Genomic DNA, 27,955 nt, shown 5'->3' with positions numbered 1-27,955 from the left:
TTAAAAAGCAAAACAGAACAAACAAACAAAAAAAATCACATCAACTTTAATCTTTGCACTTCCACCTGAAGAACAGAGCCTGAACACAGCAGGCAAAAAGAAAATCCTGTTTCAAGGAAAATACCATCTCCAATATTCATATATCATGCATTAGAGATTCCTAGGACTGAACCGCTAACACTGGTGTGCTGCTAGAAGTTTAGGCATATTGTAAATGCATCATCTGCTGCAAGAAGGGTATTTTGACATCGGGCTACCTGAAAACCTGACTCTGAATAAAAGTTTAAACCAGTCTTCTTCCATAATTCATTTTACATTTAAAAGCAGTCCGCAGTCAGATCTGTTCCTTTCAGCAAGGCAAAAGTTACAGCAGTGTCATAGTGATGACTCTTCAGTCTTCACCTTTTTTGTTTGTCCGTTTGAACCACGCTGCAGACCCTGCCTTTTCTTTTTCTGCTGCTGTGACCTTTCCTCTTTCCTCTGTAGGTAGGCCGCCATGTTATCAAATGAAGCCTTGTAGAGACTGCTGTAGCGGCTCTCTGCGCCAACAAAACCTGCAGTTGGGCAAAGCAAGAACACAAGGGTTAACTCCCTTAGCGGCCTCACCAGTTACTTCCTGTACTGTAATTCTAGACAGTGGCATTTCAACTCAACTACTGTGGTCCTTTGCACTTTATTAAATATCAGCATTTACTCTGTGGAAGCCTGATTCGTGTTGATAAGCACCTGTCCGGCATTCACACAGCCAAGCGCAGCCTCCATTTTTAGGCTAAAAAATTCACGCAGAGGCAATCGCCTGACACCCAAGCGAAGAGGGCACACAGCGCTCTCTTCACACGTTGGGCAGAACTTCAAGGCTCCTGTTTTAAAATGACTGCTGCCACCGCTCATTGTTAGACATCTCGCCGGAGTGGTTCCCCAAGATGCAAGCACTGCAAAGGGCGTATGCTACCCAAGCGCGCTTCGCTGACTTGTCTCCTAGAGTATTAACTTAAAAGAAGCTCAAAGAAGTAGACTTCAAGCAGTGGTGTCCTGCAGCACATAGAAATTTCTAATAGTAAACCCTCTTATTCTCATACCCTTCCTGTGAATTCAACATCCTATTTATCACGCCATCTCCAAGACTAAGTTTAGACAAGTTTAACCGGGAACTAACTGCTACCCGAAAAACCCCAATCAGATTGTTTCTGCAGAGAATACAGAACAAGACTAGTCAGCTAGCTCCACATTTCTAAAAACTGTTAGAGTGGTACCCGACAAAACCAGTTACCTCTTGTTCTCTTTGTACTCCTACCTCTTCCCACTTCCAAAAATTCTTGATCTTAAAGCGCCAACACAAGGAAATGCAGTATTTGCTAGGGTTTGGTCCTGAAGCTGGCGTGCTGCTGCTCCACAGTAACGTACATACAGCATCCCCTTGCTTCTCGGTACGCAAACAAAACAACTTGCCCTCACTGGTACTCAGGAAAGCGCATGCCTTTACTTTCGAGGGTCTTGCACTCCCATAGCAACCAATTCACTGGCCTGCGGCCCTGGGAGAAACTGCCTGCTGTCAGTTTGAATATCCATGCCACCCTACTTGGATAGGGTCTGCGCTAGATCTTGCTCTACCTTTTTCTGAGATCAGTTATAACAGTATGTCAAACTGTTCAACGTGTAATTCAAGATTGACCTACACATCTTAAATCCTACACAACCATTAATCAAAGTGAAACAAGTTTATAAAAGGACGATATGCAGGCATTAAGACTGGATTTAAACAATATAATGATCACCTTTAAGAGAAGTAACTACATTTTCAAGCACTAATTATGCACTGGAATAAGTGCTCATCAAGTGAGCCTCCCGTTACTAATTAACAATAATAGACTCTGTCATCTAAGCCGTCCTCCTTTCCCAGCTGCAGATGCAGCCAGCTACCGTGTACCACAGTAATTTGCTACGCTGGCTAATTACGCGCAGAACCTCTTCCCCTGTCTGCTCTTTTTACCTCTCTGCTGCTCATTTTCACTCAGACCTCAAACTTCTAATTACCTGCCTGGCTGTAACTATTAAGTCTACAACACCTCCATGCAAACACTCTCCCTTCTAAAGGAGTACCTGACTTCCTGTTAGATTTCAAAGACTGCATCAATGTACTTAATGAAAATTTAATGACAGCTACACTCTAAACCATCCAATATTAGGTATTAATTCACATTAGACTGCACATTCCCGCAACTCTACCATCTAACGTGGGTTCATTACCTTTACATATGACCACCATGAACGGACCGAGAGACCGGTGGGGACTGTAACACCTCTTATAAGAAAGAAGGTTCCCGGTCTCCCAGCAAAGAACAGGACAGAGAATTCAATTAAGCAACTCTCAATACATCATGAGACATCCACTAGCACACGCCACAACCCTTCTCTACCCTGCAACCACCGCTGCCATCATTTCAGCTTTTAAATAAAATCCTGGAAACACAGGGTGCTTCTGACCTAGCAAACCATGTATTATTTTTCTGCCAGAGACTGGAGGTGGGGCAGAAATCAAGAACAAAATGAACCAACCCTGATACCAACCAATTTCATCCCTGATGGTACCATCCAAGGTCTCACCCTCCAGCCACAGCAAGCTCCACATAATCTGCCTTGCCAAGGTGGACCCAACGGCCCATCTTCACAGCAAAGCTGCCCCTCCCCCCCGGCTATTCCATTCTTACTATCTCCACTGTACTGCCGATAAAGCGTCATGCCCAGGTAAGAGACAAGATGACAAAAGCCAGTGTTTGATATCACAGCAGTAAGACAGACCCCTGCAGCTCTGTCATAGGGTGTTTAGATATATCCCTGTGATAACGTAAAACAGTTATAATGCTGTAATTCTGATCTAAACACCTACATCATTTTGCACTTCATCATCTACGCTAACTTCCATACCACATGGAGTGATGAAACTGAGAAAACTGGAAGACTGACTCCAACAGCCAGCTGAACTGAACTCTGATTTTGCTTTTAAATCTTATGCTTTAGCTGTAAAAATTGTGTTTCCTTGGCCTTTAGGCCAAATTTCTTACCTTCAAATGCTGTCCAATTGTCTTGAATATGTTTTGACACCTTCTGTAATCCTTTGTCATCAGTTACAGGCTAGGAAAAGAAGAAACACTGCATGGTATTTCAGGAATAATAAACAATTCCATGTTTCAACAGCACACTGAAAAATGCCACAGTTTTCAGATGAGTACAGTGAAAGAAGAGCAAGTGTAAGCTCTCCATCATGTCTTTTAGGCTATAGACTGCTATAGAAACACAGCCAGAGATCACATGTTCTGCTGGGGAAGCTTTGCAGCTTGAAGGAAAAGAAAACAAGATTTCCACTTACTAATACGTAAGGCAAAGGAATAGGAACAAGGAACACGGAAGGGTCAAAGAAGTTTCATTTACACCCACTGCACAACTACAGCATAATTAGCTGGGGACTTACACGGATAACAAGCAAGTTTCCAGTTGTTTAATAACCTATTACAGAGAACTTGACAGCACATCTCTCAAAGTTGACTCCCTGTTCTCAATGGAAAAAAAAACCAAACCCTTAACGCTTCCACAATGCCTTGTCCCCTAAAGGATCCCTCAGAGGCAGGCACAGGGAAGGCTGTGTGTAAAGCATTCCGAAGCGAACCACAGAGGGATTTTGTTGTTTTGTAGTTTTTTTAAACAATCAAGCATAGCACACAGAGAGCACATGGTTTAAAGTACCGAGTGCAGCGGCTGACAACCACTCTGCTTCATCCTGCTGCACCAAATGTCAGCTTTACCAGAGAGCTTTACAAGCTCCCAGCAGCTTTGCGTTATACACAGGTGAGAGAAGTAGAATGAGGTGTCTATCTATGACTTTTGTTCAGTCTCAAGACATAGAGAAGCTTGCCATTTAGCTTTCATGGAACATAAGTTTACTCCATTTTTGTTACAGCCTCTAGACAACACAAAACATTCAGGATATTGGCATTAACCAGAGTATCTACCTTCCACTGTCCATCACACGGTCTGTACAATTGAAGAGGAGCTTCACGGTCTTCCTCCAAAATCCATAGGTCTCCCGTTTCCTCAAATGCAATGTCCCAAACTTTATGTTGCAAAGAGATTTGCTGCCTATAATCTAGCTGCTGGGCAACGGCATCAAGCTGAAACACGTAGACTGTGGGAATACTTTTGAGAGGAAAAACTTAATTACCATTATTACCAAATCCACCTACAGCCATCACTTGTACAGCAAACTACAAACACCCACTCTAATTCGAAACAGAGCCAAAGCAAAGTCATTAGGAATTGCAAAAAATACCCTAGCACTTCAAGTGCAGTTTGCTTACATGATCTGAGGCAGAAGCTGTAAATACCTAACACGTCAAATGGCTTTTCAAGTCTTACATGAAAGAAAACGCAGCCAATGCTGCCTTTTCTTTAAAAGAAAAGGTAGTAAAGGGAATTTCAAAGGGATTACTAAGGATTTATATAAGGAGTGTTGCATCATAGCACACTGGCCTACAGGGCTTCACTTGAAGGAACTGAGCACCAGCCAAAATAAAACAGGAAAGGTATTACATGCTGGGGAGGGGAGGAGGGAATGAGGGGGAAAGGAAACCTTGACATGGCTGAAGAACAGGGCTCTGGCACCGCACTCACCTCCACCTCTCCCATCAGCACTCACTCCTCTAACAGCCACAGCCCTTACGTGCAGAGCTCCCTGACCTCCCCTGGACAGGTCTCCAGCGTGCCAGGCAGGACACCTCGGCTCCTTCCCGAGTCGCCTACAGGTCCGCACGGCAGCACCGCTCAGAACCGCCGGGCTGGGGAGCTCCAAACAAAAGCCTGACGCGGGGCACGGCGTGGCACCTGGGCTAAGTGACACGGGCACAGCGCTCAGCTGGCGTGGCTTCCCCTTCCAGGGCCGGTGTGGATGCCCGTGCACAAGGCCTGACGGGAAGCAGGCACAGCTCCTCGCTCTGGCGCAGAGCAAGTGCACTGAGGGGACAGATTGCCAGTTTTCACCGTACAGGCAGCTCCAGCAATCTCTCCCTTTCCTGTTGGCAAGCTTTTGCCAGGAAGAACTGTGCTGTGGAACAAGAGGGGAAGAGGGCTTGTCCATCCCTGCAAGACGTTCCCTGCTGGTTGGACTTGTAAGGTTCCTTGGGCTCTTCGGCTCCCGGGTGCTCGCTCCTTATGCAAATACATACGATTGAAGCCAAAGTCAACAGAGCCCTTCGCCACAGTTTTAAACTGAAGCAAGGCTGTGGTTTTAAACAGAACAGTTCAACCCATCAACAGGAGGGGAATGGAGTAACAGAAGTTCAGCTGCTCCATTGCCACAGCACCCTGAGCAAAATGGGACCCAAACCACATGGGTCAGGCACAACAATTTAGGGAGACATCCTGAGCCTCGAGCAGAGCTCTCGCGCATCCTAGCCTTGCGTTTCCTCCCATGAGGGAAAGGCATCCCAAATTCTGCAAAACTTAACAAAGCCAGGTAACCCTCGCACTCACCCCTGCACTCAGACCAAGCACAATAAAGACTCAGAGGCTCCCTGTGAGGCCACGGGCATGCCTGGGATGCTTGGAGATCCACAGTACCACATACTTCAGGCTAGGGGAAAGTTAGGACAGCCAACAGGGAAAGCTGCTCTTGCCTTTCAGGAGAGCTGTGATAATTTTAGCCATTATTCCATTTATTCTTACCAGTCACATAGAATAGCAACGTAACCACCTTGACAGCAGTAGGTTATCCTTGACACAGGGTATTTCTATTATGAAAAGAAAAAGAAACATCCTCGTAAGTTAAGACCATCTATGGGCAGAAAATTCACAAATCTGTTTCATGTCTTAGCCTTTAAAAATTTAGCAGATGTCTTAATTTACAGCAAGTTAAGCAACATAATTACCTTTTAACTGCAGTCTAGTGTATTTTTCTACCAGTGTTTGCTGTTTTATGAATTTTTCCATGCTTCTCCCTTCACAGCCATTCAAACAGAGACCAAATATAAAGGTTTTAGTGAACTACTCTTGACAGACAAACTAACAGATGAAAGAAAAGTACACCACCTTCAAACATTCTCTCCTGCAATGCTAATGGCAAAAGCATCAACATTAAGCCTGCTCAGCCAGGAGATCGCACTAGCAGCTTTGAGATTATAAACACAAGCCATTAGCTGCTGTTATGTTTGTTAAAAAAAGAAGATAGTGACGCATAGCTAATATCCTTGCTGCATTGCCTCTGTTTTCAACCTGTGTCTGGGTGAAGCCGTACCACCTGCCATGATGCTTAACACAGAACATGTTCTTCAGTACACAGCAAGACCGCCTGAGGCCACCTTCATCATGAAAACAAACACCTCACCACCCAACAACAAAAAAAACCCACACCACACTCCTAATTTAGAAGATACGTAGTCTTATCTGGGAGAGAATCAGAGAAATACTTTTGCTGCACAAACCATACTACTTGAAATATATAACAACTGATTTGAGGCTCCTTGAGTGGGAAATAAGAACTCTGGAGGAGCAGAGAAACTGCAAGAATACACCCTAGGGTGCTTTTTCAAAACTATCTGTTATATAACGTGAAAGATGAAACTGCAAAGGCAAAAGGCTCATATATTTTATAAGCAGCGGTAACATCACCACTTTTGTTTAATATAACCTTCATACTAGAGAAGCAGTGAGTTATTCCCTTTAGGGCAGGGCAAATACATCCTCTTGACACTCTGCTGACAAAATTCAGATGCATCATCAAGTTCTCTCCCCTTTTACCCCCTTTCCAGCCTTCGCCTTTTTCCCTAACATGACACTGGTCACTAAACAGAACCTCTGCTTCACCAGGTTAAGCTGAATTTGGGAGTAACCACAGCATTTTACCCTTTGAGCTACCAGCTGATGTACAGGCATTGCCAGGGTACTTGTTTTGGAATTTTGCACTCAATGTAGGAAAGCAAAACAAGCCGTACAACTTCCAAACATTCAAGTCAGCCAGTTTAATACCAGAAGCTCACTATTTTGTCAACAGTACATGATGCAACTACTAAAAGATAAACCAACCACAGGAATAAAAAGTTAATTGATGTTACAAATATAGCTGAAAACCAGGGTTACACAGCACAGCTCCAGCACATGAGGGAAAAAAATACAATCCATTGTGTGATACAATCTCATGGCAGGGAAGCAAGAACAAGGGTACACACACTTTTCACTCACATACTTGACTACCTGTTTGGTCAGAAGAGGAGCACTTTATAAAAAACATTATCAAAAGGATGATATGTTTCAGAGCTCTTGGGAACAGATGGGACTAATCTTTTGCTACTCTGCAGAAATACTAATTTGTTAGTCCATATTTAGCACCGGGACATAAAAAATGCTTACAGTTCCAAATACTGGGTCAGATGAGTGGGCTGAATCAGAGAAGTTCTTTGCAGCCAATACGTCTAAATGTAGCTACTGCAGTATGGAGCCATTTATATCACAGCTTTAGTGTGGAACTGGCAGCTCCTATTGTAAACCACCAGCAGGCTCTCTAGACATTTAAGGGAACAAGCCAAGATATATATACATTAAAAAAAACCCAAACCTGTGATATTTATTTCTAATAACAAAGCTCTGGCTCTCCACCTGTCTTATAACAAACATGCAGGGCAAATGCAACAACGGGAAGCGCCCACCTACACAGCTGAGTGCTTTGTCAGAGAGACAAAAGGTTCTGTGAACTTGGAGTATGCAGCAGCTCCCCACCACCCTCACTGGGGGAGGGAGGAGGCAGCTTTTTTGATTTGAACTAAGTGTTATTCACAGCTGGACAGAGACAAGAAAATGTATCTTCTTCGCAAGCTCCTTCCTCTCCATGTGTGGGCAAGTTAACAATCAGTAAAGCGAATGCAAGTCCCAGAGTAGTATCTTGTTCAAGGACAAGCCTATAAAATCAGTTAACTTAAAGAAGAGCTACAAGAGCAGTCTGTGATAAACAGATGTTCACTTGATACTCTCTGAACTCATTCAGCATTTATATGACACTGTTATCAGCCTGCCAACACCTTAAAATTAACTTCTGATGTCATTTGTGAGAAGAGGTGACCCTATGAAAAATTAATGTACCGGTGCACTGGGGTAGAGTTGTGCAATTCATGTTATGGACTTTAAACAAGCTTCTGCTGTCAAGAGGATCAGATGAGGTGAAAGCTCCAAAGCAGGAAAAATATTTATATAGCACTACGAAATTAGAGAATTTCTCCCATTCTAGTGGGAAAATGAACTTGAGGATCTGCAACCCATCAGCTGAAACCAATGCTACACTGCTCAAAAACACTCCTACATTCCCAAAACAGACATATATTCATCATCTGTCAAGCAAAATAAGCACACATTTATGTGCCCACAAGTAAGCCCACATTTATGTGCCTGCTATTACTGATGATTCCATTATCATTGTGCTTCAATTTGTGTTTCAAGCTTCAGTGCACTCACGGTGGTTATCAACAGTAAAAACAAAATGCAACACAAGAAGGTAAAACACTTACATCCCCATCTGATCTTTGATCGCCAGAGCCATTTGCAGACAGCGTGCCAGAGTTACAACCTACAAAGTGCTGACTCAAGAGATTGTTCTCCTAAATTCAGACCATAATTGTCACACTATTGTGAAGATGATCTTTGATACACCTGGATGCACAGCATGACTAAATACTACCACCAGATGTCACCTCTGGCATTTCTAGCACTAGGATCCCAGCAAAACACAAGTCTCCTTTTCTCTTTGGCCCTGCCGGCCATCGAGACAGTAATTGTTCGGAAAGAAGTACACACTGGCAGCTGTGAAGCAAGCAACACAGCACAAAGGTGGCAATGCAGCACATTAAGGTTTAAATCTGTCATTGATCTGTCTGTAGTCACTGGGACACTTCCTGATCACTGTTCCAAGTACGTATGAACTCTGGAAGTCAACTGAGTCTTTCTTCTGCAGCCCTCAAGCATTGTGCAAATTTAGTGTCAGCAGAGACAGATTTTAAAAAGCCTGTAAGAGTGGACAGTAAGCAGAATTTCACAGATTCAAGGAACAGGCCAGCCTGAGGCTTCCGAGACCACCATGAGAAGACGCATACAGCAGTGGACAGAAGAACGGCAAAGCACTGCAGGAATATAGTTTATTAACTGTTGTGTTACATTTATTAACCTACAGTTTGTAGGTTTTCCCTTTCTGTCACTGATTACTCACACAGAGTTAAAGAAGCTAAACAGAGACTCCTCAAACAGTCAAAGGGCACCCCAAATTTCTACTGAGAGACTCCATCAGCACAAAGAGTATCCTATGGAAGGGACTTTATCAGGTGTGTTTGGAGACAAGGCAAATTACTAAGCTCCTTTCAAAAGCCTTCAAAAACATTCTAAGAGAGTTGGAGATGATTTTTTAAATCAGTTCCTGCTTGCAGCAAGTGTTTTCCCTCTAACATTTTTTGTTAGTTTATCCACTGGTACATTCAAGGTTTATTATAGAGTTTAGGGGGTTTTTTTTGATAAACTTGTTTGTAAGTAATGGTGTTAGGATTCAGTGTGAGATCAATCACCATTAATTTATATGCAAGCTATCTTACTAAATGCTAAGCCAGTCTAAGCAACACATAGCATTTTTAAAATTAATAAGACAACCCACTTCACAGCTAGTTGCCTACTAGTCCTCAACGACCCAATAAAGATAGAAAGCAAAGTATTTTTAAAAAAAAAATAAATTCTTCCCTCCAAAAGAAATGCCTTGCAAGACTACTGCAGACATGGATTTAATGGCCATCAAACCATGTTGTTTCAACAAAGCACTCTCATTAGCTACTTTTGAACACAAAGATAAAACACTTTGGCTTTGAAACTCCCTGAGCCACTTATTTCCAGAAGGCTATATGTGGTACAGTAATGTCCTGGGTTACAGTGTAAAATGTGCCAAAAGAAAAAAAATATATTCTATTACCATCTTCAGGAGCTGTTGAGACCAGGTGGGGCGGTGCTCCCTGCCTCCCCCCCTCTGGACTATCTCCTGTCAATGGGCACAACAATGCCTTATCGCCTGACCCATCGGTAACTCGCTCCTGGGCTATCTCCTGTTAATGGCCCATCAAGGAACTGCCTCACGACTCCCCATCCCATTGTGAGATACTCCGCCCGGGGAGGGGGGGGGAAGGAGCCAAGCAGTCCATGCCAAATAAAAACGGAGATTTTGAACACGCTAGCCGCCTTTCTTCCACTGGATTCCCAGAGGAGCTTTCCCCCCCACCTGAGTTCCAGAGGACGAGAGCTACCTGCCGACCACTGGACCTCCGGAGGAAGACCAGACTCTTTTACCTGATTGCTGCTTCCACAGAACTACACCCATCACTTCAGGAGGACTGCAGCCAGCATCTTATCGGACTGCTACTGCCACCCTAACAGGGTGTCAGGTTGTATTCCTGACTCTGTCAGTGTAAACCAGTGGGTTGTTTGTTTTTTCCCTGCCTTGTGTTATATATATATATATATTAGTAAAGAACTGTTATTCCTATTCCCCATATCTTTGCCTGAAGGCCCGTTAATTTCAAAATTATAATAGTTTGGAGGGAAGGGGGTTGCACTCTCCATTTCAAGGGAGGCTCCTGCCTTCCTCCACAGACACCTGTCTTTTTCAAACCAAGACAGATTTTGGCGCCCAACGTGGGGCTCGAGGGCATCGAGAGATAAAAGGAATAACGGTTCTTGTGCGTTGGATATAGATTCCTTGTTAAGTGGCATCATGTGGGCTAGCTTATCCCGATTCGTGTGGCATGTGGTGGTGGCTGTATTTCTCCCATTTGCAGGCCCTTATCTAAACATGGGTCCTATAACTAAGGCTACCGTGACTGTTATCCAGTTTGTTTTATGGATTAATAAGGTGAGGAATTCATGGCTTATTAACTTCCTCTGGAAGGCGGGCACATGGATTCGGAGCTATCAAACACTAAATGTATGCTTTTGGGGTTACTTTAATAATGGTACCTACTGTGAGGAAATGACACCGGGAGAAACTTTCTCCCAACCCCTAACCCAGCTCTTTGGGTCTACTCCACCAGTTTTCGAAGGATTCAGAGCTTTCCTAAGTGCTAATGATATCATACAGTGGCTGGTGTTGCTGATAATCCTGTTTTATTCAGTATTCAGAGATCAGGGGAGATTGGCTTGGATAACTACCCTGACTAGGAATGCTGCTCCAGAATCTGACCCTGCCTCACAGCTCACATCAGAAATGAACCACTCGGATTGGGTGAAGGAGATACGTGAGATGGGCCAGATGCTGAAGGAGTGCATTCTCTCAGCTGCTGGGAATCCCTCCTCCTGCCTTGAAGAGGGAGAGTCTAATGGTGCAGCAGTAGAACCCACAGACGTTACAACCGTCCAGGTTCCAGCTGAAACGCAAGGGCAGTCAGAGCCAGCAGCAGTCGCCCCTGTGGAAACGAGGAAATCTAAGATGAAATCAGACCACTCAGTTAAGAAAGGAGGGCCCTCAGAACCTGCAGGCGAGCCAGTGGTTGAGATAATCACCGAGTCCCTGACGTACGACAGTCTCCGTAATCTGCACAAAGACATCGTACGGCGGGGGCGTGAGGCTTTTACAACCTGGTTACTTCGGGTCTGGGATCTTATGGGTACGGGTGTGCAACTGGATGGCAGTGAGGCAAGGAATTTGGGACCCTTGACTCAGGACTCAGGTGTCAATCTGGTATTTGTAAGGGAGCCAGGGACCCTTTCCCTCTGGGAGCGGCTTTTAATGAGTGTGAGAGAGAGGTTTGTCCACAGAGAGAGAATGCAGGAGCACCATCATAGAATGCGCTGGAAGACCCTTGAGGAAGGGATCCAGCAGCTGAGAGAAGTGGCAGTATTGGAGGTACTCTTTGGGAGGGATGGACAGCATGGTAATGACCCTGACAAAGTCAGGTGCACAGGGCAAATGTTGTGGAATCTGGCAACTCTAGGGCCATCCGAATACTCCACCTTCATTGCAATGATTAATGCAGATAACGACCGAGAGACAGTGGGTTCTGTCACGAGCAAGCTTAGAAATTTTGAAAGCATGATCAATGGCCCAATGCAGGCTAACGTTTCTGCTGTGATTAAGAGCCTACAAGAGGAGATGAGGGAAATAAAGCAGGAGGTGAGGAGGAGCAGTTCCCATTTGGCACCGGTACAAGTCACAGGCCCCAAAGTCGGAGCCCAACGTCCCCCAGCTAGAGGGAGAGGGTACACCCCACGAGCTGAGCTATGGTACTTCCTGCGCGACCATGGGGAAGACATGGGAAGGTGGGATGGGAAACCCACTTCTGTCCTGGCAGCACGGGTGCGTCAACTCAAGGAGGGAAACACTAACCGGGGGAGTAACACTAAAGTGAAGGTAGCCTCAACCTCCCAGGACCGAGCTGCCAGATATTACAGAAGGGAGGATGATCTGACAGATCCCCTTGAAGGAACCTCTAGTATGTATGTCCAGGAAGGGAATGGTAACCAGTGCTAGAGGGGCCCTGCCTCTAGCCAGGGAGAGGCACGGGAAAACCAGATATTTTGGACGGTGTGGATCCGATGGCCTGGCACGTCAGAGCCACAAAAATACAAAGCGTTAGTTGATACTGGTGCGCAGTGTACCCTAATGCCATCGGGACATGTGGGGGCAGAACCTGTTTCCATTGCCGGGGTAACGGGGGGATCGCAGCAATTGACTCTGTTGGAAGCCGAGGTGAGCCTTACTGGGAAGGAGTGGCAGAAACATCCGATTGTGACTGGCCCAGAGGCCCCGTGTATTCTGGGCATAGACTTCCTCCGGAATGGCTATTACAAGGACCCAAAAGGTCTCAGGTGGGCATTTGGGATAGCTGCTGTGGAGGCAGAGAGCATTAGGCAATTGAACACCTTGCCCGGACTATCAGAAAACCCATCTGCAGTAGGACTCTTGAAGGTGGAAGAGCAACAAGTGCCAATTGCCACCTCGACAGTGCACCGCCGGCAGTATCGGACGAATCGAGATGCCGTGATCCCCATCCACAAAATGATCCGCGAGCTGGAGAGTCAAGGGGTGGTCAGCAAGACCCACTCACCCTTCAACAGCCCCATTTGGCCTGTGCGCAAGTCTGACGGAGAATGGAGATTGACTGTGGACTATCGTGGCTTGAATGAAGTGACTCCACCGTTGAGCGCTGCCGTGCCGGACATGCTGGAACTCCAGTACGAGCTGGAGTCCAAGGCAGCAAAGTGGTATGCCACTATTGACATTGCCAATGCTTTTTTCTCCATTCCTCTGGCAGCAGAATGTAGGCCTCAGTTTGCCTTCACCTGGAGGGGCGTACAGTACACTTGGAACCGACTGCCCCAGGGGTGGAAGCACAGTCCCACCATCTGCCATGGACTGATCCAGGCTGCACTGGAAAAGGGTGAAGCTCCGGAACATCTGCAGTACATCGATGACATCATTGTGTGGGGGAACACAGCAAAGGAAGTATTTGGGAAAGGAGAGAAGATCATCCAGATTCTCCTGGAAGCTGGTTTTGCCATCAAGAAGAGCAAAGTCAAGGGACCTGCCCGAGAGATCCAGTTCCTGGGGGTAAAGTGGCAAGACGGACGGCGTCAGATCCCCACCGAGGTCATCAATAAGATCACTGCGATGTCTCCACCAACCAGCAAGAAGGAAACACAGGCTTTCCTAGGTGCCATAGGTTTTTGGAGAATGCACATTCCTGAGTACAGCCAGATCGTGAGCCCTCTGTACCTGGTTACCCGCAAGAAGAACAATTTCCACTGGGGCCCTGAACAGCAACAAGCTTTTGCCCAAATCAAGCGGGAGATCGCTCATGCGCTAGCCCTTGGCCCAGTCAGGACGGGACCAGAGGTGAGGAACGTGCTCTACTCTGCGGCCGGGAACAATGGTTTGTCCTGGAGCCTTTGGCAGAAGGTGCCTGGAGAGACTCGTGGCCGACCACTGGGATTCTGGAGTCGAAGTTATAGAGGGTCTGAGGCCAACTACACTCCCACAGAGAAGGAAATCCTAGCAGCCTATGAAGGAGTCCAAGCTGCCTCGGAAGTGATTGGCACCGAAGCACAACTCCTCCTGGCACCCCGACTACCGGTGCTGGGGTGGATGTTTAAAGGAAAGGTTCCCTCCACCCACCACGCCACTGACGCCACATGGAGCAAATGGATTGCCCTCATCACACAGCGCGCCCGTATTGGAAACCCAAATCGCCCTGGGATTTTGGAGATAATTACGAACTGGCCGGAAGGTGAAGACTTTGGCCTCACTGACGAAGAGGAGCAGGAACAAGTGATGCGGGCTGAAGAAGCTCCACCGTACAACCAACTACCAGCAGAGGAAACACGATATGCTCTTTTCACTGACGGTTCCTGTCGCATCGTAGGGATGAACCGGAAGTGGAAAGCAGCCGTATGGAGCCCCACACGACAGGTCGCACAAGCTACTGAAGGAGAAGGTGGATCAAGTCAACTTGCTGAACTCAAAGCCGTTCAACTGGCCCTGGACATTGCTGAAAGAGAGAAGTGGCCAAAGCTCTACCTTTATACTGATTCATGGATGGTAGCCAATGCTCTGTGGGGCTGGCTGGAAAGGTGGAAAAAGGCCAACTGGCAGCGTAGGGGAAAACCAATTTGGGCTGCTGATGAGTGGAAAGATATTGCCACTCGGGTAAAGAAGCTACCTGTGAGGGTCCGTCATGTAGATGCTCATGTCCCCAGGAGTCGGGCTAACGAAGAACATCGTAACAATGAACAGGTAGATCAGGCTGCAAAAATAGAGGTGTCCCAGATAGACTTAGATTGGCAACATAAAGGAGAGTTGTTCTTAGCTCGATGGGCCCATGATGCCTCAGGCCATCAAGGCAGAGAGGCCACTTATAAATGGGCACGGGACCGAGGGGTGGATCTAACCATGAACAGTATCTCCCAGGTTATCCAAGACTGTGAGACCTGCGCTGCAATCAAGCAGGCCAAGCGGGTGAAGCCTCTGTGGTACGGTGGACGATGGTCGAAGTACAGGTATGGGGAAGCCTGGCAAATTGACTACATCACTCTTCCCCAAACCCGTCAAGGCAAGCGCTACGTGCTGACCATGGTGGAAGCAACCACTGGGTGGCTGGAGACCTACCCTGTGCCTCATGCTACTGCCCGGAACACCATCTTGGGCCTGGAAAAGCAAGTTCTTTGGAGACATGGCACCCCTGAGAGAATCGAGTCAGACAACGGGACACATTTCAAGAACAGCCTCATAAGCACTTGGGCCAGAGAACATGGAATCGAATGGATATATCATATCCCTTATCATGCACCAGCTGCCGGGAAAGTTGAACGGTGCAACGGGCTACTTAAGACTACCCTAAAAGCACTTGGAGGGGGGACTTTCAAAAATTGGGAACTGAACTTAGCAAAGGCCACCTGGATGGTCAATACCCGAGGGTCCATCAATCGAGCTGGTCCCGCCCAGTCTGGACCCTTGCACACAGTGGACGGAGATAAAGTCCCTGTGGTACACACAAGAGGTATGTTAGGAAAGACTGTTTGGATTAATCCCACATCAGGCAAAGGCACACCCCTCCGTGGGGTTGTTTTTGCTCAAGGACCTGGTTACACTTGGTGGGTAATGCAGAAAAATGGGGAAACCCGTTGTGTACCACAAGGAGACCTAATTTTAAGTGAGAACTCTGTGTAAGGTTTCATTGTGTATATATGTATATATGTATCTGTAAGGGGGCATTGGGTTGGGTATGGTGTAGATGGTAATAGAATAAGGGGTGGATTATGTCCTGGGTTACAGTGTAAAATGTGCCAAAAGAAAAAAAATATATTCTATTACCATCTTCAGGAGCTGTTGAGACCAGGTGGGGCGGTGCTCCCTGCCTCCCCCCCTCTGGACTATCTCCTGTCAATGGGCACAACAATGCCTTATCGCCTGACCCATCGGTAACTCGCTCCTGGGCTATCTCCTGTTAATGGCCCATCAAGGAACTGCCTCACGACTCCCCATCCCATTGTGAGATACTCCGCCCGGGGAGGGGGGGGGAAGGAGCCAAGCAGTCCATGCCAAATAAAAACGGAGATTTTGAACACGCTAGCCGCCTTTCTTCCACTGGATTCCCAGAGGAGCTTTCCCCCCCACCTGAGTTCCAGAGGACGAGAGCTACCTGCCGACCACTGGACCTCCGGAGGAAGACCAGACTCTTTTACCTGATTGCTGCTTCCACAGAACTACACCCATCACTTCAGGAGGACTGCAGCCAGCATCTTATCGGACTGCTACTGCCACCCTAACAGGGTGTCAGGTTGTATTCCTGACTCTGTCAGTGTAAACCAGTGGGTTGTTTGTTTTTTCCCTGCCTTGTGTTATATATATATATATATTAGTAAAGAACTGTTATTCCTATTCCCCATATCTTTGCCTGAAGGCCCGTTAATTTCAAAATTATAATAGTTTGGAGGGAAGGGGGTTGCACTCTCCATTTCAAGGGAGGCTCCTGCCTTCCTCCACAGACACCTGTCTTTTTCAAACCAAGACAAGTAATTTTGTAGGTTTGCCTCAATCTTAATTAACCCTTCCTCACTCAAATCCTGCTGCACCCAGACTATAAGAGGATACCACCTAGATGGTACACCTACAGCTAGATGTCACGTAATTTAGTACACCCGTTTTTCTCTTGTGAAGAAAAAAATAAAAGCAATAGCTATTTCAAAGATTTCAAGCGCTAGACACAAGCTGAAATGAGCCAGAGATCTTGAGAATGTGTATGAGAGGTCTCTGGCTCAGGTGTACTTCAAAGTATTCTTTCAAGTTCAGGAGCAGGTTAAAACATCCATATAGATACTACCCTGAATTCCTGCTAACAGAAACTCTAGGCCAAAACCAAGATTTCCAGCATCTAAGCTCTGAATGCTGTGACGCAAGCGGCTGCCTTCCTGGGCTTACGCGGACACGCGAAGTTGCACATTGTGACTCCAACACAAAGAACAACTTCTTGCTGACATCTTCTGCACAGGAAAAACCCTTGAGTTGTCAGGTTTGTCTCTAGGAGCTTGGTGCTTCCAGGGGTTGTGCTCCCAGTTCAGTAACTGGGAATCCCACTAACAGGATCAGGCCAGACCTACATGGACAACAAAGCATCTCTGAAAGATCCCCAAGAAGGGCTTCCGACTGCTGGGAGTGGCCGAGCACACCACACTTCAACTAACCAAAACCACAACAAAACACAAGGGAGGAAAGACAGAACTTTTCAATTCCATTTCAGCCTGGATACAAATTCCGCAGTGGATTTGCCTCAAGAGCCACGCATGGCTACAAGCTTCCCAGTCACCTAACAACTGGGAGACGGCTGTAGTCTTAGAAAAAGAAGTGTTTTTAGAGATTCACATGAAAAACACACCCAGCAGGATGGATGGCAAGATGAACAACTCTTAAATGACCCAACAGATTAGCAACTGGCTTAATATGATGTACACAGCAGGGACAAGAACGAGTGCTGTTTCACTGCTAATAGGTCGTATGCTAACTCACGTGACAAAAAAAAAAGAACAAAACCAGAGATCAAGTACTACCAGAACCACTGCTCACATCAGATTAGCACCCCAAATCACAGCAGCACCCCAAAGGCGTACATACGACACCACTGATGTACAGGCTGCCAGCTCAGGAGATCTCCTGGGGCATTCAGTTCTCACGCAGGACTCGTACACTTTAATTTTGGACACCAACCAGCTTCAGAACAACCCAAAAGAACAAGCCCAGCGTTTTGACTCCACAGAGCAGTACCATTGCAGGTGACTGATTACAAATGTTACAAAGCTGCTTTTTGCTCAGATAATTGTAACATTGACACTTGAAATTCTAAGTGTTCTTAAAAATGGGTGAATTTTTACATCTTTCTTGTGTTACAAGGTATTTTCCGGCTAAGAGACTAAGGCACCTGTGTTTTTGGAAAAATTTTCAAGTGAAGGGTTTGCCCACTGTACAAAGAACTTATATTTGGGAAGAATTACAGCTTCTTTTGGTCACTGCTTGGCACTTTTTAGAAATGCAAATAAGACACAGGAATGGATTTCAGTGACTTTCTTCCATTCCTGAAATCCCAGGCTATTGTAACAGTTTCTAGGTCTCACATAACTTCCAAACCCGCCAATAGAAGGGAGGCAGTCCTAACAAAATGCAACAAATGTGTTTGGGAGTCACAAGGATCAGGACGATAACAAAAGCACTAACACACATGGGCATACCTGGTCAGTTTTGGTTGTCTCAGGCCCACAGATGCTACTTAGATGACAGCAGTACACTTCTTCCCCGCTTTTGTACTCCCAAAGTCTCAGAGTCGAGTCCTGGACAGATGGAAGTGGACACAAGTCTATTACTAACAGCGCCTCAGGCTAAGAGAGGTCACTCGCGGCCTTCAGCTAAATCCTATTTCCCCGAAGAGCTTCCCACAGAAGCTGCTGAATAGTCACTTAGTTAAGACCTCAAATTGCAGATAAAACATTTTAATTAACATAATTTTTCCCTCCACTTTAAATTATTCAATCATGCTAACTTGATTCTCCTTTTGAAGTGGAAATTGGGTAGCTGGAGGACTGCATTTCAAGTCTGCCTCAAACAGCACAGCAACACACGTGCTCAGCATTTTAATGGCAATTCTTTCAGGTAGCCCTTCTCTGCCCCTAGTCTTGTTATCACCCAAATTCTCATTTGATTTAGTAACCTCCTGGAGAGAAGCTAAACACCTCTCTGGAAAAACAGAGCCATCAAAGAACATTTGCTAAGAATGAAACACAGGCATACACAGCACTAATGCTAGAGTTGCTTAAAGAATTAGAGGAACGAGGGACAACAGCCTTAGAGAAGCAAAAGTAGCAGCTGAAACCAAATGCTAAGAATTACTATGATCTTCACAGAAAACATTAACTCGTTTCCTATGCAGTTTTGGTAGTCTCGGAAACAAAGACTGTTGTTTCTCATCTTTTAGGCCAACTGCATCTACCCACTCTGTACAGGTCTGGCATGACAAGAAGATGCCATCAATTTAAGACAAGGGCTGGGGGCAGGGAAAGGAGGGACCACTCACTTCTTCAGTCCTCACCCAAGCATTGTGTAGCACCGCACTGCAGTCCCTACACAACACGTGCTGGATGTACTATGCGGACATACAGACAAGCACGTAGTTCAGAACAAGTCTCACAGGAGAAAGCAAGTGGGAGGGTGCAGAGGGAATAATTTTCTCATCTCAGAAGCTCTAAAAAAGTCTGATTCTAAGGCCATTTATTCTGAAGACACTCATTATTGTGGCAGGCTGGCATAATACCCATTTGCTTCAAAGCTGTTTAATAGTCCAATGATTAAAGTTTGTCTGCGCTCCAAAGCAGGAGTTAATGATGAAGAAATACTGAGGACGTGGCGATTTCTCCATCCCAATAAGAAGCCAGCCTTGCTATAAACACAGCAAACAGCTCTTATATGACCCAGCAATAGAATGGCCGAACACTGAACAGAAAGCTGAGAAAGCAGGGAAAAGAGGGAGAGCGAGGGCATGCTGTCAACCATGAGAGATTATTCCAAGTATCTCAAGGAACTTGGGGGAAACACAAGCAAACAACAGTTTTAAGGTCTAAATTTTCAAGAAAAACACTTCTAAAAAGAAACGGCAATACATACCCCAGAAGCTGATAACAGCAGATCAGGATAGTTGGGTATTACAAGTATTTTGCTTACAAACCTAAAGGGAAAGCAGTCAAAAGTTGAACTCTTGCATGACACCCTGGTCTTTAAACACACACAGAAAGAGAAAATATCAATTTTAAAGAGAACCTTATAATAAACAAACAAACAAACCGATTCTCAACATCAAGGTAATTAGGAGGAAGAAAAAAAAATAGGTCTACAGAACTTAATACAGTATATGTACTATGCAAACTACTGACTTTCTACTTAATACAAAAAAAAAAAAAATATTTCCCATCAGCTCTGAAGGAATTCTACTAACTTTCTCCTGAGAACATTGCCATTTAGACCAAAAAAATGCCAATGGAGACATGTTTACTCGGGTGGCATGTTCCCCTCTCTCAATTCATGATGCACCTTAAAAATCTGACTCAACAGATGCTTTTAAAACACAACAGTGATCATCTGGCTTTCAGAGCACCAGATCTCTCCCATCACAGCTGGAGATCATTCAAAAGCAATCTTTACAAAATTTAAAAACAAGCATACGGCAATTTACCACCAGTGTCAACATTCAGCCAGAAACCTTGTTTTTCAGAAGCATGTGATACTGCTCTGTCTACCATGACTTGTCTTTGCTGAGGAATGAGGACCTGGACTTGTGGAGTTCATTATCATCTTAGAGCTCAGCAACTTAAAGCATAGTGACCTGAACAGAACATTACTGAGTGGGAGAGTCTTGCTTTTGAAAACAGGTATTTTAAGGTCATTAAAAACAGAAGAGAAAAAAAAAAATATAAGGAAAACATTTGGTCGCTGTAATACAAACTTCCATGACAAAGCAGTAATGGCAGGTGCATGCAGGCATAATAGATCCAACAAGAATCTCCACGCACCCAGTTGAAAGAAAATAATCCAGGAACATGAAACAAGACAATTATAGCTGCTTTATGTAATCCTTTGCTTACTCATTCCTAATTTAAATACTGAATTTTTAAATATATTTCAATCAACTTACACTAAGTGCCTTTCCACTCTGCAGCCACTAATGAACTATTTGTGCAGACACAACAGCCCCTGTTTAAACGTGTCCTTCTGACCATCAAGTTCATTCATTAGAAAGTACAACTGTGTACACAGTAGGTGGAAACATCAAACATGGCTCTGTAAATATGCTATAGAAACTGACCTGATGAAAGACTACTTAGCTCTTTAACATGAGTAGTCTTCCTTTTATACTGTGCCAATTTGACACAGGTTAGACTACCCAATGATGTTATTAAAATCAGACTGACACACCAAATTAATCTGTGTCCTAAACGTTCTACTAAAACACAGTGGTGGGCAGATTTAGACAGGTTGCTACCTCTATTTCAAGTTCCCCAGCCACACTGTGTTTAACTCCTGTTTCTGATACAGCGAGTTGATCGCACCATATTGCATCACCTTATGGAATAATGTGCCTGGAAGGGTGTCGTTATCCCCAACAGAGTGGCCAGACAAACAGAATTACACACGCTCTCCAACCTACACAGGGTCACATCTTCTCTGCTACCTTGTCACTGTAGAGTTTAGCAGTGGCCACGCAAAAAACCCCAACTTGCACAACCCCCCTACCCTGCTCAAAAACCCCGACAACAAAAAACCTCCAAAAGCCCACAAAACCACCCAGAGGTTGAAGGCAAAGTCAAGAGACTTTGAAAATACCACAACTGATCAACATTTCAGGCAGCAAAAGGTAGAGGGAAAAGTCTTTTAAAAGTCTATTTGCCATTTCAGTCTTCTTCATGGGAAAAGGACTACTGAGAAGAAAAGGGGAAGAACAGTCGCTGCTGTAGGCCGAAAAGGAAGTCCTGATAAACTGGGTAGATGACAACCCCTACTCCTATACCAAAAGAACCCCTGGTCTCCTAGAAAGTCAGAGCACATCTGAGTCACGTCAGTATAGCTAGCACACTGTTTTGCTGCCTTCCACTCTTCAGCTCGCTATAATCAGAGGGACCTTCACTTCAGGATGGGGAACGGGAAAAAGGGAACGGGAAAAAGGGAACGGGAAAAAGGGAACGGGAAAAAGGGAACGGGAAAAAGGGAACGGGAAAAAGGGAACGGGAAAAAGGGAACGGGAAAAAGGGAACGGGAAAAAGGGAACGGGAAAAAGGGAACGGGAAAAAGGGAACGGGAAAAAGGGAACGGGAAAAAGGGAACGGGAAAAAGGGAACGGGAAAAAGGGAACGGGAAAAAGGTCATCCTTCTTGTTTGTATGCAGAGTGAACCCTGCATTTTACTAGACTAAGTAGCACAGCAGCGTATCACCTTTCTACAGGTATATCCCCTACGATCCACCTTCTGCAGATCCCTCTACTTGCCTAAGTGTTCTCACCCATAGCAACAGAACCAATCTCAAGAAAAACAGCAAGTCCCTTTTCTCAGCTACTAGAAAGGCCAGGTAACTACATTAGGAAGCACAATTCCTTGAATCTATTTTACCGGACCTTTTTACACCTCCTAGCTCACTTTAGCCTTATATCCAGGCAAAAAGAGTGCTCTATCCTTCCTACTGATACAGCTGGAGTTTTTTGTATTACCACAGAACCCTCAAGTTTGAGCTCTGCATTGAGATGCCATTAGATCAGCATCTCTTCAAACCACATAGAGTTCCTAAGACTTCCCTTCCTAAGACTAAGGTAGGCTCTATCCTGAACTAACAATCTCCAGGCTGCAAAGCCTCTTGTGGCCAGCAGGTCAAGGGAGCTGATTCTCCCTCTCTACTCTGCTCTGGTGAGACCCCACCCGCAGTGCTGTGTTCAGCTCCGGAGTCCTCAGCACAAGAAAGACATGGACCTGTTGGAGCGAGTCCAGAGGAGGGCCACAAAGATGGTCAGAGGACTGGAGCACCTCTCCTATGAAGATCAGGCTGAGAGAGTTGGGGTTGCTCAGCCTGAAGAAGAGAAAGCTCCAGGAAGACCTTATAGCGGCACTTCAATACTTAAAGGGGGCTTATAAGAAAGATGGAGATAGACTTTTTAGCAGGGCCTGTCACAACAGGACAAGGGGTAATGGTTTTAAACTAAAAGAGGGCAGATTTAGACTGGATATAAGGAAGAAGTTTTTTATGATGAGGGCGGTGAAGCACTGGCACAGGCTGCCCAGAGAGGTGGTAGATCCCCCATCCCTGGAAACATTCCAGGTCAGGTTGGACAGGGCTCTGAGCAACCTGATCCAGCTAAAGGTGTCCCTGCTCACTGCAGGGGGGTTGGACTAGATGGCCTTTAAAGGTGCCTTCCAGCCCAATCCATTCTGTGAATCCAACACAGACCTAGCTGTTGTTTAAAAGGATTTGAGGAGACAAATCGCTTCATCCACTGAGGCACAGTGAAGAGCTGCACACAGTAACTTTTGCACACAACAAACTTACTCTTTATGTCCCAGACAGTAGGATTCAATACTATAAGGAGCCTTTGCCAAGCTGACTCTGATCTTCTCATCTCTGTCTGCAGTTAGGATATACTGGTCATCAGGACTCAGTGCCTGTTGGTAAAGGCAGAGTTTTAGTGCCCAGTAGTTCAACATTTGTTCTAACATAATTGTTCCCAACCAGGAGAAAAAAAGATAAGCAGTAAACCATCTGTTTCTCCTGACTCTGAATGGCAGGTGCAACCATTAAGTCATGCTCTTCCACCAACAATGGAAGCATAAATATTTATGACAGTAACTTTCTTGCTTACTAAGACAAGTAACACTGACTACCGGGTCCAGTGAAAGCCACTGAGCTCCAATGGTACAGGCAGAAGTCTCACTGCATCTTAAAAAGAAAGAAACTTATCACATGGAAGAGCAAAACTGACATGACAGGCCGGGTGAACTCCCATATACATTCTATCACCAAGTCTTCCATGAGTGTAACACGAAGCCTTTTTGAATACTCACACTCCCAAAACAGATAACCCTTTGGTAAGCTTGGTTCCTTACCAAACTCTGCAGATCCAAGCTCAGTAGGAAGAAATCCAGACCATGTACTGCATTTATATTAAAAAAAACCAACCAAACAAAACAAACAACTTGCAGATCTGGGACAAGAGCAACAACGAAAGACCCAAACACAAGCAGGAATGCAGGTTTGTACACCAACTACACAGAGGCACACACTTACCACATCCAATAGCAGAGACAAGTGACCCAGCTCAAATTTTCCCTCTGCTTGAGGTTCAGTTATTGAGTAAGAATAGACATCACCAGACTTGTCTGCAACCAGAATCTTATCCTCTGCAGCTGTAATAACCAGGGACGTGCATCTCCTGTTCACAGACCTGAAACAAAAATGGCACAGTTTGAACAGCTCTAGATGGCAGATTCAGCAAGTCCGGATTCAGACCAGTTAAATAGACCAAGAGACTGGACAAAAAACTCTCAGATGCAACATTCTTGAAATGGCAGCAACGAGAATAATGTTAAGGGAGGGCACGGGACTGAAATAGCACTTTTGAGATCTATTAAATGGCCAAACTATGTAATAGCAAACACCTGGGGGGTGGGAGATTAAAAAGGAGAAACCATTAAAACTGCATGCCCACATTTTGCTTAGGTACTTTCTCAACCAAGCATGTTGCCTAGGTAGCCTCCCAGTACTCTAAAGAAAGCTGGTTGACTTTCTTGTACTCTCCATAATTAAAAAACAAAAACAAAACAAAACAAAAAAAAAACCAACCCAACAAATTAAACATGTAGAGAAGAGAACACAAGGTAGGAGTTCTCCTGGTAAAAGTCCTTTGCAGCAACACATCCAAAAACTGTGTTGAAACTACTTCTGCAGTTGCCACTTCATGCCATAAAACAAAGCCCTTCCTTGTGAGCCTCAAGGACTCTTCCTCCTCGCACCTAGTCTCAGAACGCCGCAATCTCAGGGTACCTTGTTCAGGCAAAACCCTGGACTTGAAGTCTGACTTTTCCTCATCATCTGCCAGTATCTTACAGTTCCAGCTGCCAGCGTAGCAGGTAACGTTTTTCTTACAACTTTTCAGATAAATCTAAGGACCATATATGTCAGAAAGCTCATTTTAAAATAGGTTTAATCACTTAGACTGGAGAATGCTTCTGCAACTTAACAGCTATTGTTATTACTGTTACTCTCTTCTTTTCCTAACACCTCTTTTCCAAACCCTTCTATGTCCTTTGTGTTAGCATAGGACAGTGGACACCAGGGTTCATGGGGAATGGACATTTCTATTCACCTACTCTGAAATCTGGTGACCATCTGCAGGAAAAAGAACAATACACTGTACTTCAGGTAGGAAGACAGATACTCTAATACTGTTTAGTCACTGTTTAAAGGAACACCGTAACAATGGGAAAATATATAGAATAGCCTGCTAATACACGGCAGGCTCAGGCAGCACAGTTTCAAAATAGGTTACCTTGCCAACAAGAAAAGTCTTGCTCCAAGTTCACTGTACTTCCTTTGATGTTAAACACAAAGATTTTCAAGTTGCCCTTGACTGAAATGAGCCGACTACAAAAGGCAGCACCATGTGAAACCATTTATACATCTTACCACAAAACACCAATGCAAGTTACACAGCTCAACTTTGGTATTTTTTTTTTCATGTAGAGGCCCTTTTGCCAGTATTCCCAGTTTCCTAATAGGAGGTAGCTAGGTTCCCAAAAAATAGCTGTGGTCCTAGCTAATCTTTTAGCGGAAAACAAACATCAAACAATTATCCAATGGCATATTACAGGCGAGACATACAGGGCAGGGCAGCAGGGAAGACAGAACACAGAATGAACAGAATTTGCCGTTTCTGGTTTTGCCAGTGATTACTGCCTCACTACAGCCTTTGGTTAACTCACCAAAGGTCCATCATGTTCCCTACGCACACAGCCAAGCTGACAAAGAGTCCATTTTGTTTTGCAGCCAGGGCCTCGCATTTGTCAGAGACCACCAGAAGCAGAGACGTCACATGCCGAGGTGCTTTCTCAGGAAGTCCTTCATGGTCCTCTTTTTCACAGACAATTGCCACAAGCAACAGCAGAAAACTTGTAACTGGAGGACCTCTGGTGGACAGCTACAGACTGTTTTCTCAAGAAGACTATACTACAGAAGGGAAAAAGTTGGCAGCATTTCTAAAGATGTGCTTTTAAGAGAGTTCACAAACTCCCCAAAACATCTTCTCCTCCAAATCAACAGAAATGGACAACGCACTGCTCAGTATCGCTCTTACAAGCCTAACCTTTGTGTTCGTTAGAAGTGGGCAAAGTTTCAGTTCTTAAAGATGCAAATACTGTCTCTTGGAATAAAAACAGAGATTATCCTTTCCTTGGCCAATGATATAAACATCTGTGCTCTCATTCTTGGTGTGGGGCATGTCACGCATCACTTCTTGACAAATATTTTTGAATTCCCAAGAACTGTTTGAGCAAGTACAAGGAAAAAAAAAAAGGAAGCTTAGGGATAACAAATGGCAACAACCCAAGTACCACTATTTTATAACTCTAAATTAATCAGCCATAATTCCATAACAAAGTGACATGCAATATCCCGCTTCCTTACCTGACGCTAACACATTCCCAGGAAGGCTTCGTATGGAACAGAATCAGACGTTTGCTGTCATCTGTCAAGACAAAATAATCTCCTGACGGGGAGAAGGCAAAAGCTAGGATGTCATCACTTCCTTTATCTGTTGGTTTTCCATCCTGCCTAATAGAAAGAAGGGGAAGAACAATTCACGACCTGAAAGTTACTGAAATCCTTAAGAAGGTTGTTCTCACACCACAAAGAAGAAGCATGAAGAACAAAAGCACAACTCTAAAAGTTTTATTTGTGCTTAAAATGTTTAGCCAACTTGAAAATTAATTAAAAGAAAAACAACAAGGAAAAGGAAGCTGATACAAGATCTAAGCCTGTATCATTACCTGCTTAAAAAAAACCCACAACAAAACACTAGGGTTTATGCTGGCAGGTCTTGGGGAAAACAACAGAATTGGCTACAGGTAAAACAATGTCCAGTGGCTGAATTTAAACTAAGAAAAAGATGTTTGGGGATTTTGAAATCTCATGACTTAAGAGAATAGACCTGAACGATGAGTTACGTAACTGGTTCGTGGTGGGTTTTTTTCTAACTTAGACGGTCTAACAAAAAATGCAGCATTTTTCCATAAATGTCTTAACCAAGAAGAGTCATGCAGAATCACTGATTATACTACTGGTGTTTGTCTAAAAAAGAAAAAAGGTGTACAGTCTCCCCTTTAGTATGAAACAGAAACAAACAAACAAAATACATATGTATATATCCATTAGGGTTAGCAAAAACAACCCAGCTGTCACCTGATGAGGGAATCACCCCTTGACTTTCTTTTACTATCTTCACATAACCTGAGGAGATGCACCCTCCAGGAGAACAGCACATTGACCAAGCAGATTTTCTCACCCTTTATTTCCTAAGGTCTTCTTCCCCGCATTCATACAATCGTACACGAAGAGGCTATCATCACTGCAAATAAAAAACAACAGACTAAAACCACTGGAACAACCACAAGCTTAACTATGAAGACTGTTGTACGCTGCTGTGGTGGTATGCACTGTAACATGCTGTTACTTCGCAGCTACCTCTGCAGCTGACCCCTACCTCGAGGAACCACTCCTGTGAAACGGGCTCCCGAAGTGCCACCAATGCACTAGAAGCCTAAAACCTTGGACAGCACACACACCTCAAAAAAGATGAGGTTGTCGCCTGCTGGCAAAGTAACCGCGGTATTTTGCCAGGCTTGACGTATTTTAGCACAAATGCTTTAGCATTTACCCCGATGTTCGCATACTACTGACGCACATATCATGGTTTATAACCGTGCCAGAAAACACTTAAGACCAAAAAAAAGCTTTGAAGCGACATTCAGTAACAAAAAACGCAAACAAGGAGCCCCTGAAGGCCGCCGCTGCGCCACGCAGAGCCCCCTCCACCTCCCACCGGCCGCCAGCAACGCAGCCCCGGCAGGAAGCCCCCGCCACTCGCTGCGGAGGCCGCAGGGGACGAGCGGCCAGCCCAGCCCCCGGCGGGCGGCCCCCGGCAGCCCCGTCCCCGCCGGCGGGGCAAGGCCTCGCCCCGCAGCCGCCCTGCCCGCCACTGACCCGGGCTCCCGGTACCGCACCGCCAGGAACCGACCGCCGCCGCTGGCCGCTATCAGCGCCCCGCGGAGCGCCAACGCCGGCCCGGGACCGGGGCTGCGGCCGCTACCGCCGCCACCGCCGCCCTCCAT

The 27,955-nt window shown here is 45.3% G+C and overlaps 1 protein-coding gene across 1 annotated transcript; it reads right to left on the bottom strand.

Annotated features, from left to right (window-relative positions):
- Positions 1-28: 28 nt before the first annotated feature.
- WDR4 (WDR4 tRNA N7-guanosine methyltransferase non-catalytic subunit) lies at positions 29-27,955 on the bottom strand. The gene is made up of 11 exons (XM_086477590.1): positions 27,828-27,955; positions 27,130-27,192; positions 26,253-26,399; positions 23,859-24,015; positions 23,124-23,236; positions 19,703-19,763; positions 18,277-18,375; positions 5,716-5,780; positions 4,008-4,191; positions 3,063-3,132; positions 29-554 (listed from the first exon to the last, which is right to left on the bottom strand). Exons 1-11 carry the CDS (start codon positions 27,953-27,955, stop codon positions 376-378), a joined length of 1,266 nt encoding a protein of 421 aa, XP_086333716.1. The 3' UTR covers positions 29-375.

The sequence above is a fragment of the Leptosomus discolor genome, chromosome 1 (assembly GCF_034619465.1).
Source record: "Leptosomus discolor isolate bLepDis1 chromosome 1, bLepDis1.hap2, whole genome shotgun sequence".
NCBI lineage: Eukaryota > Metazoa > Chordata > Aves > Leptosomiformes > Leptosomidae > Leptosomus > Leptosomus discolor.
Note: the sequence above shows the minus strand (reverse complement) of the source record. Positions and strands in the feature narration are given on the sequence as shown.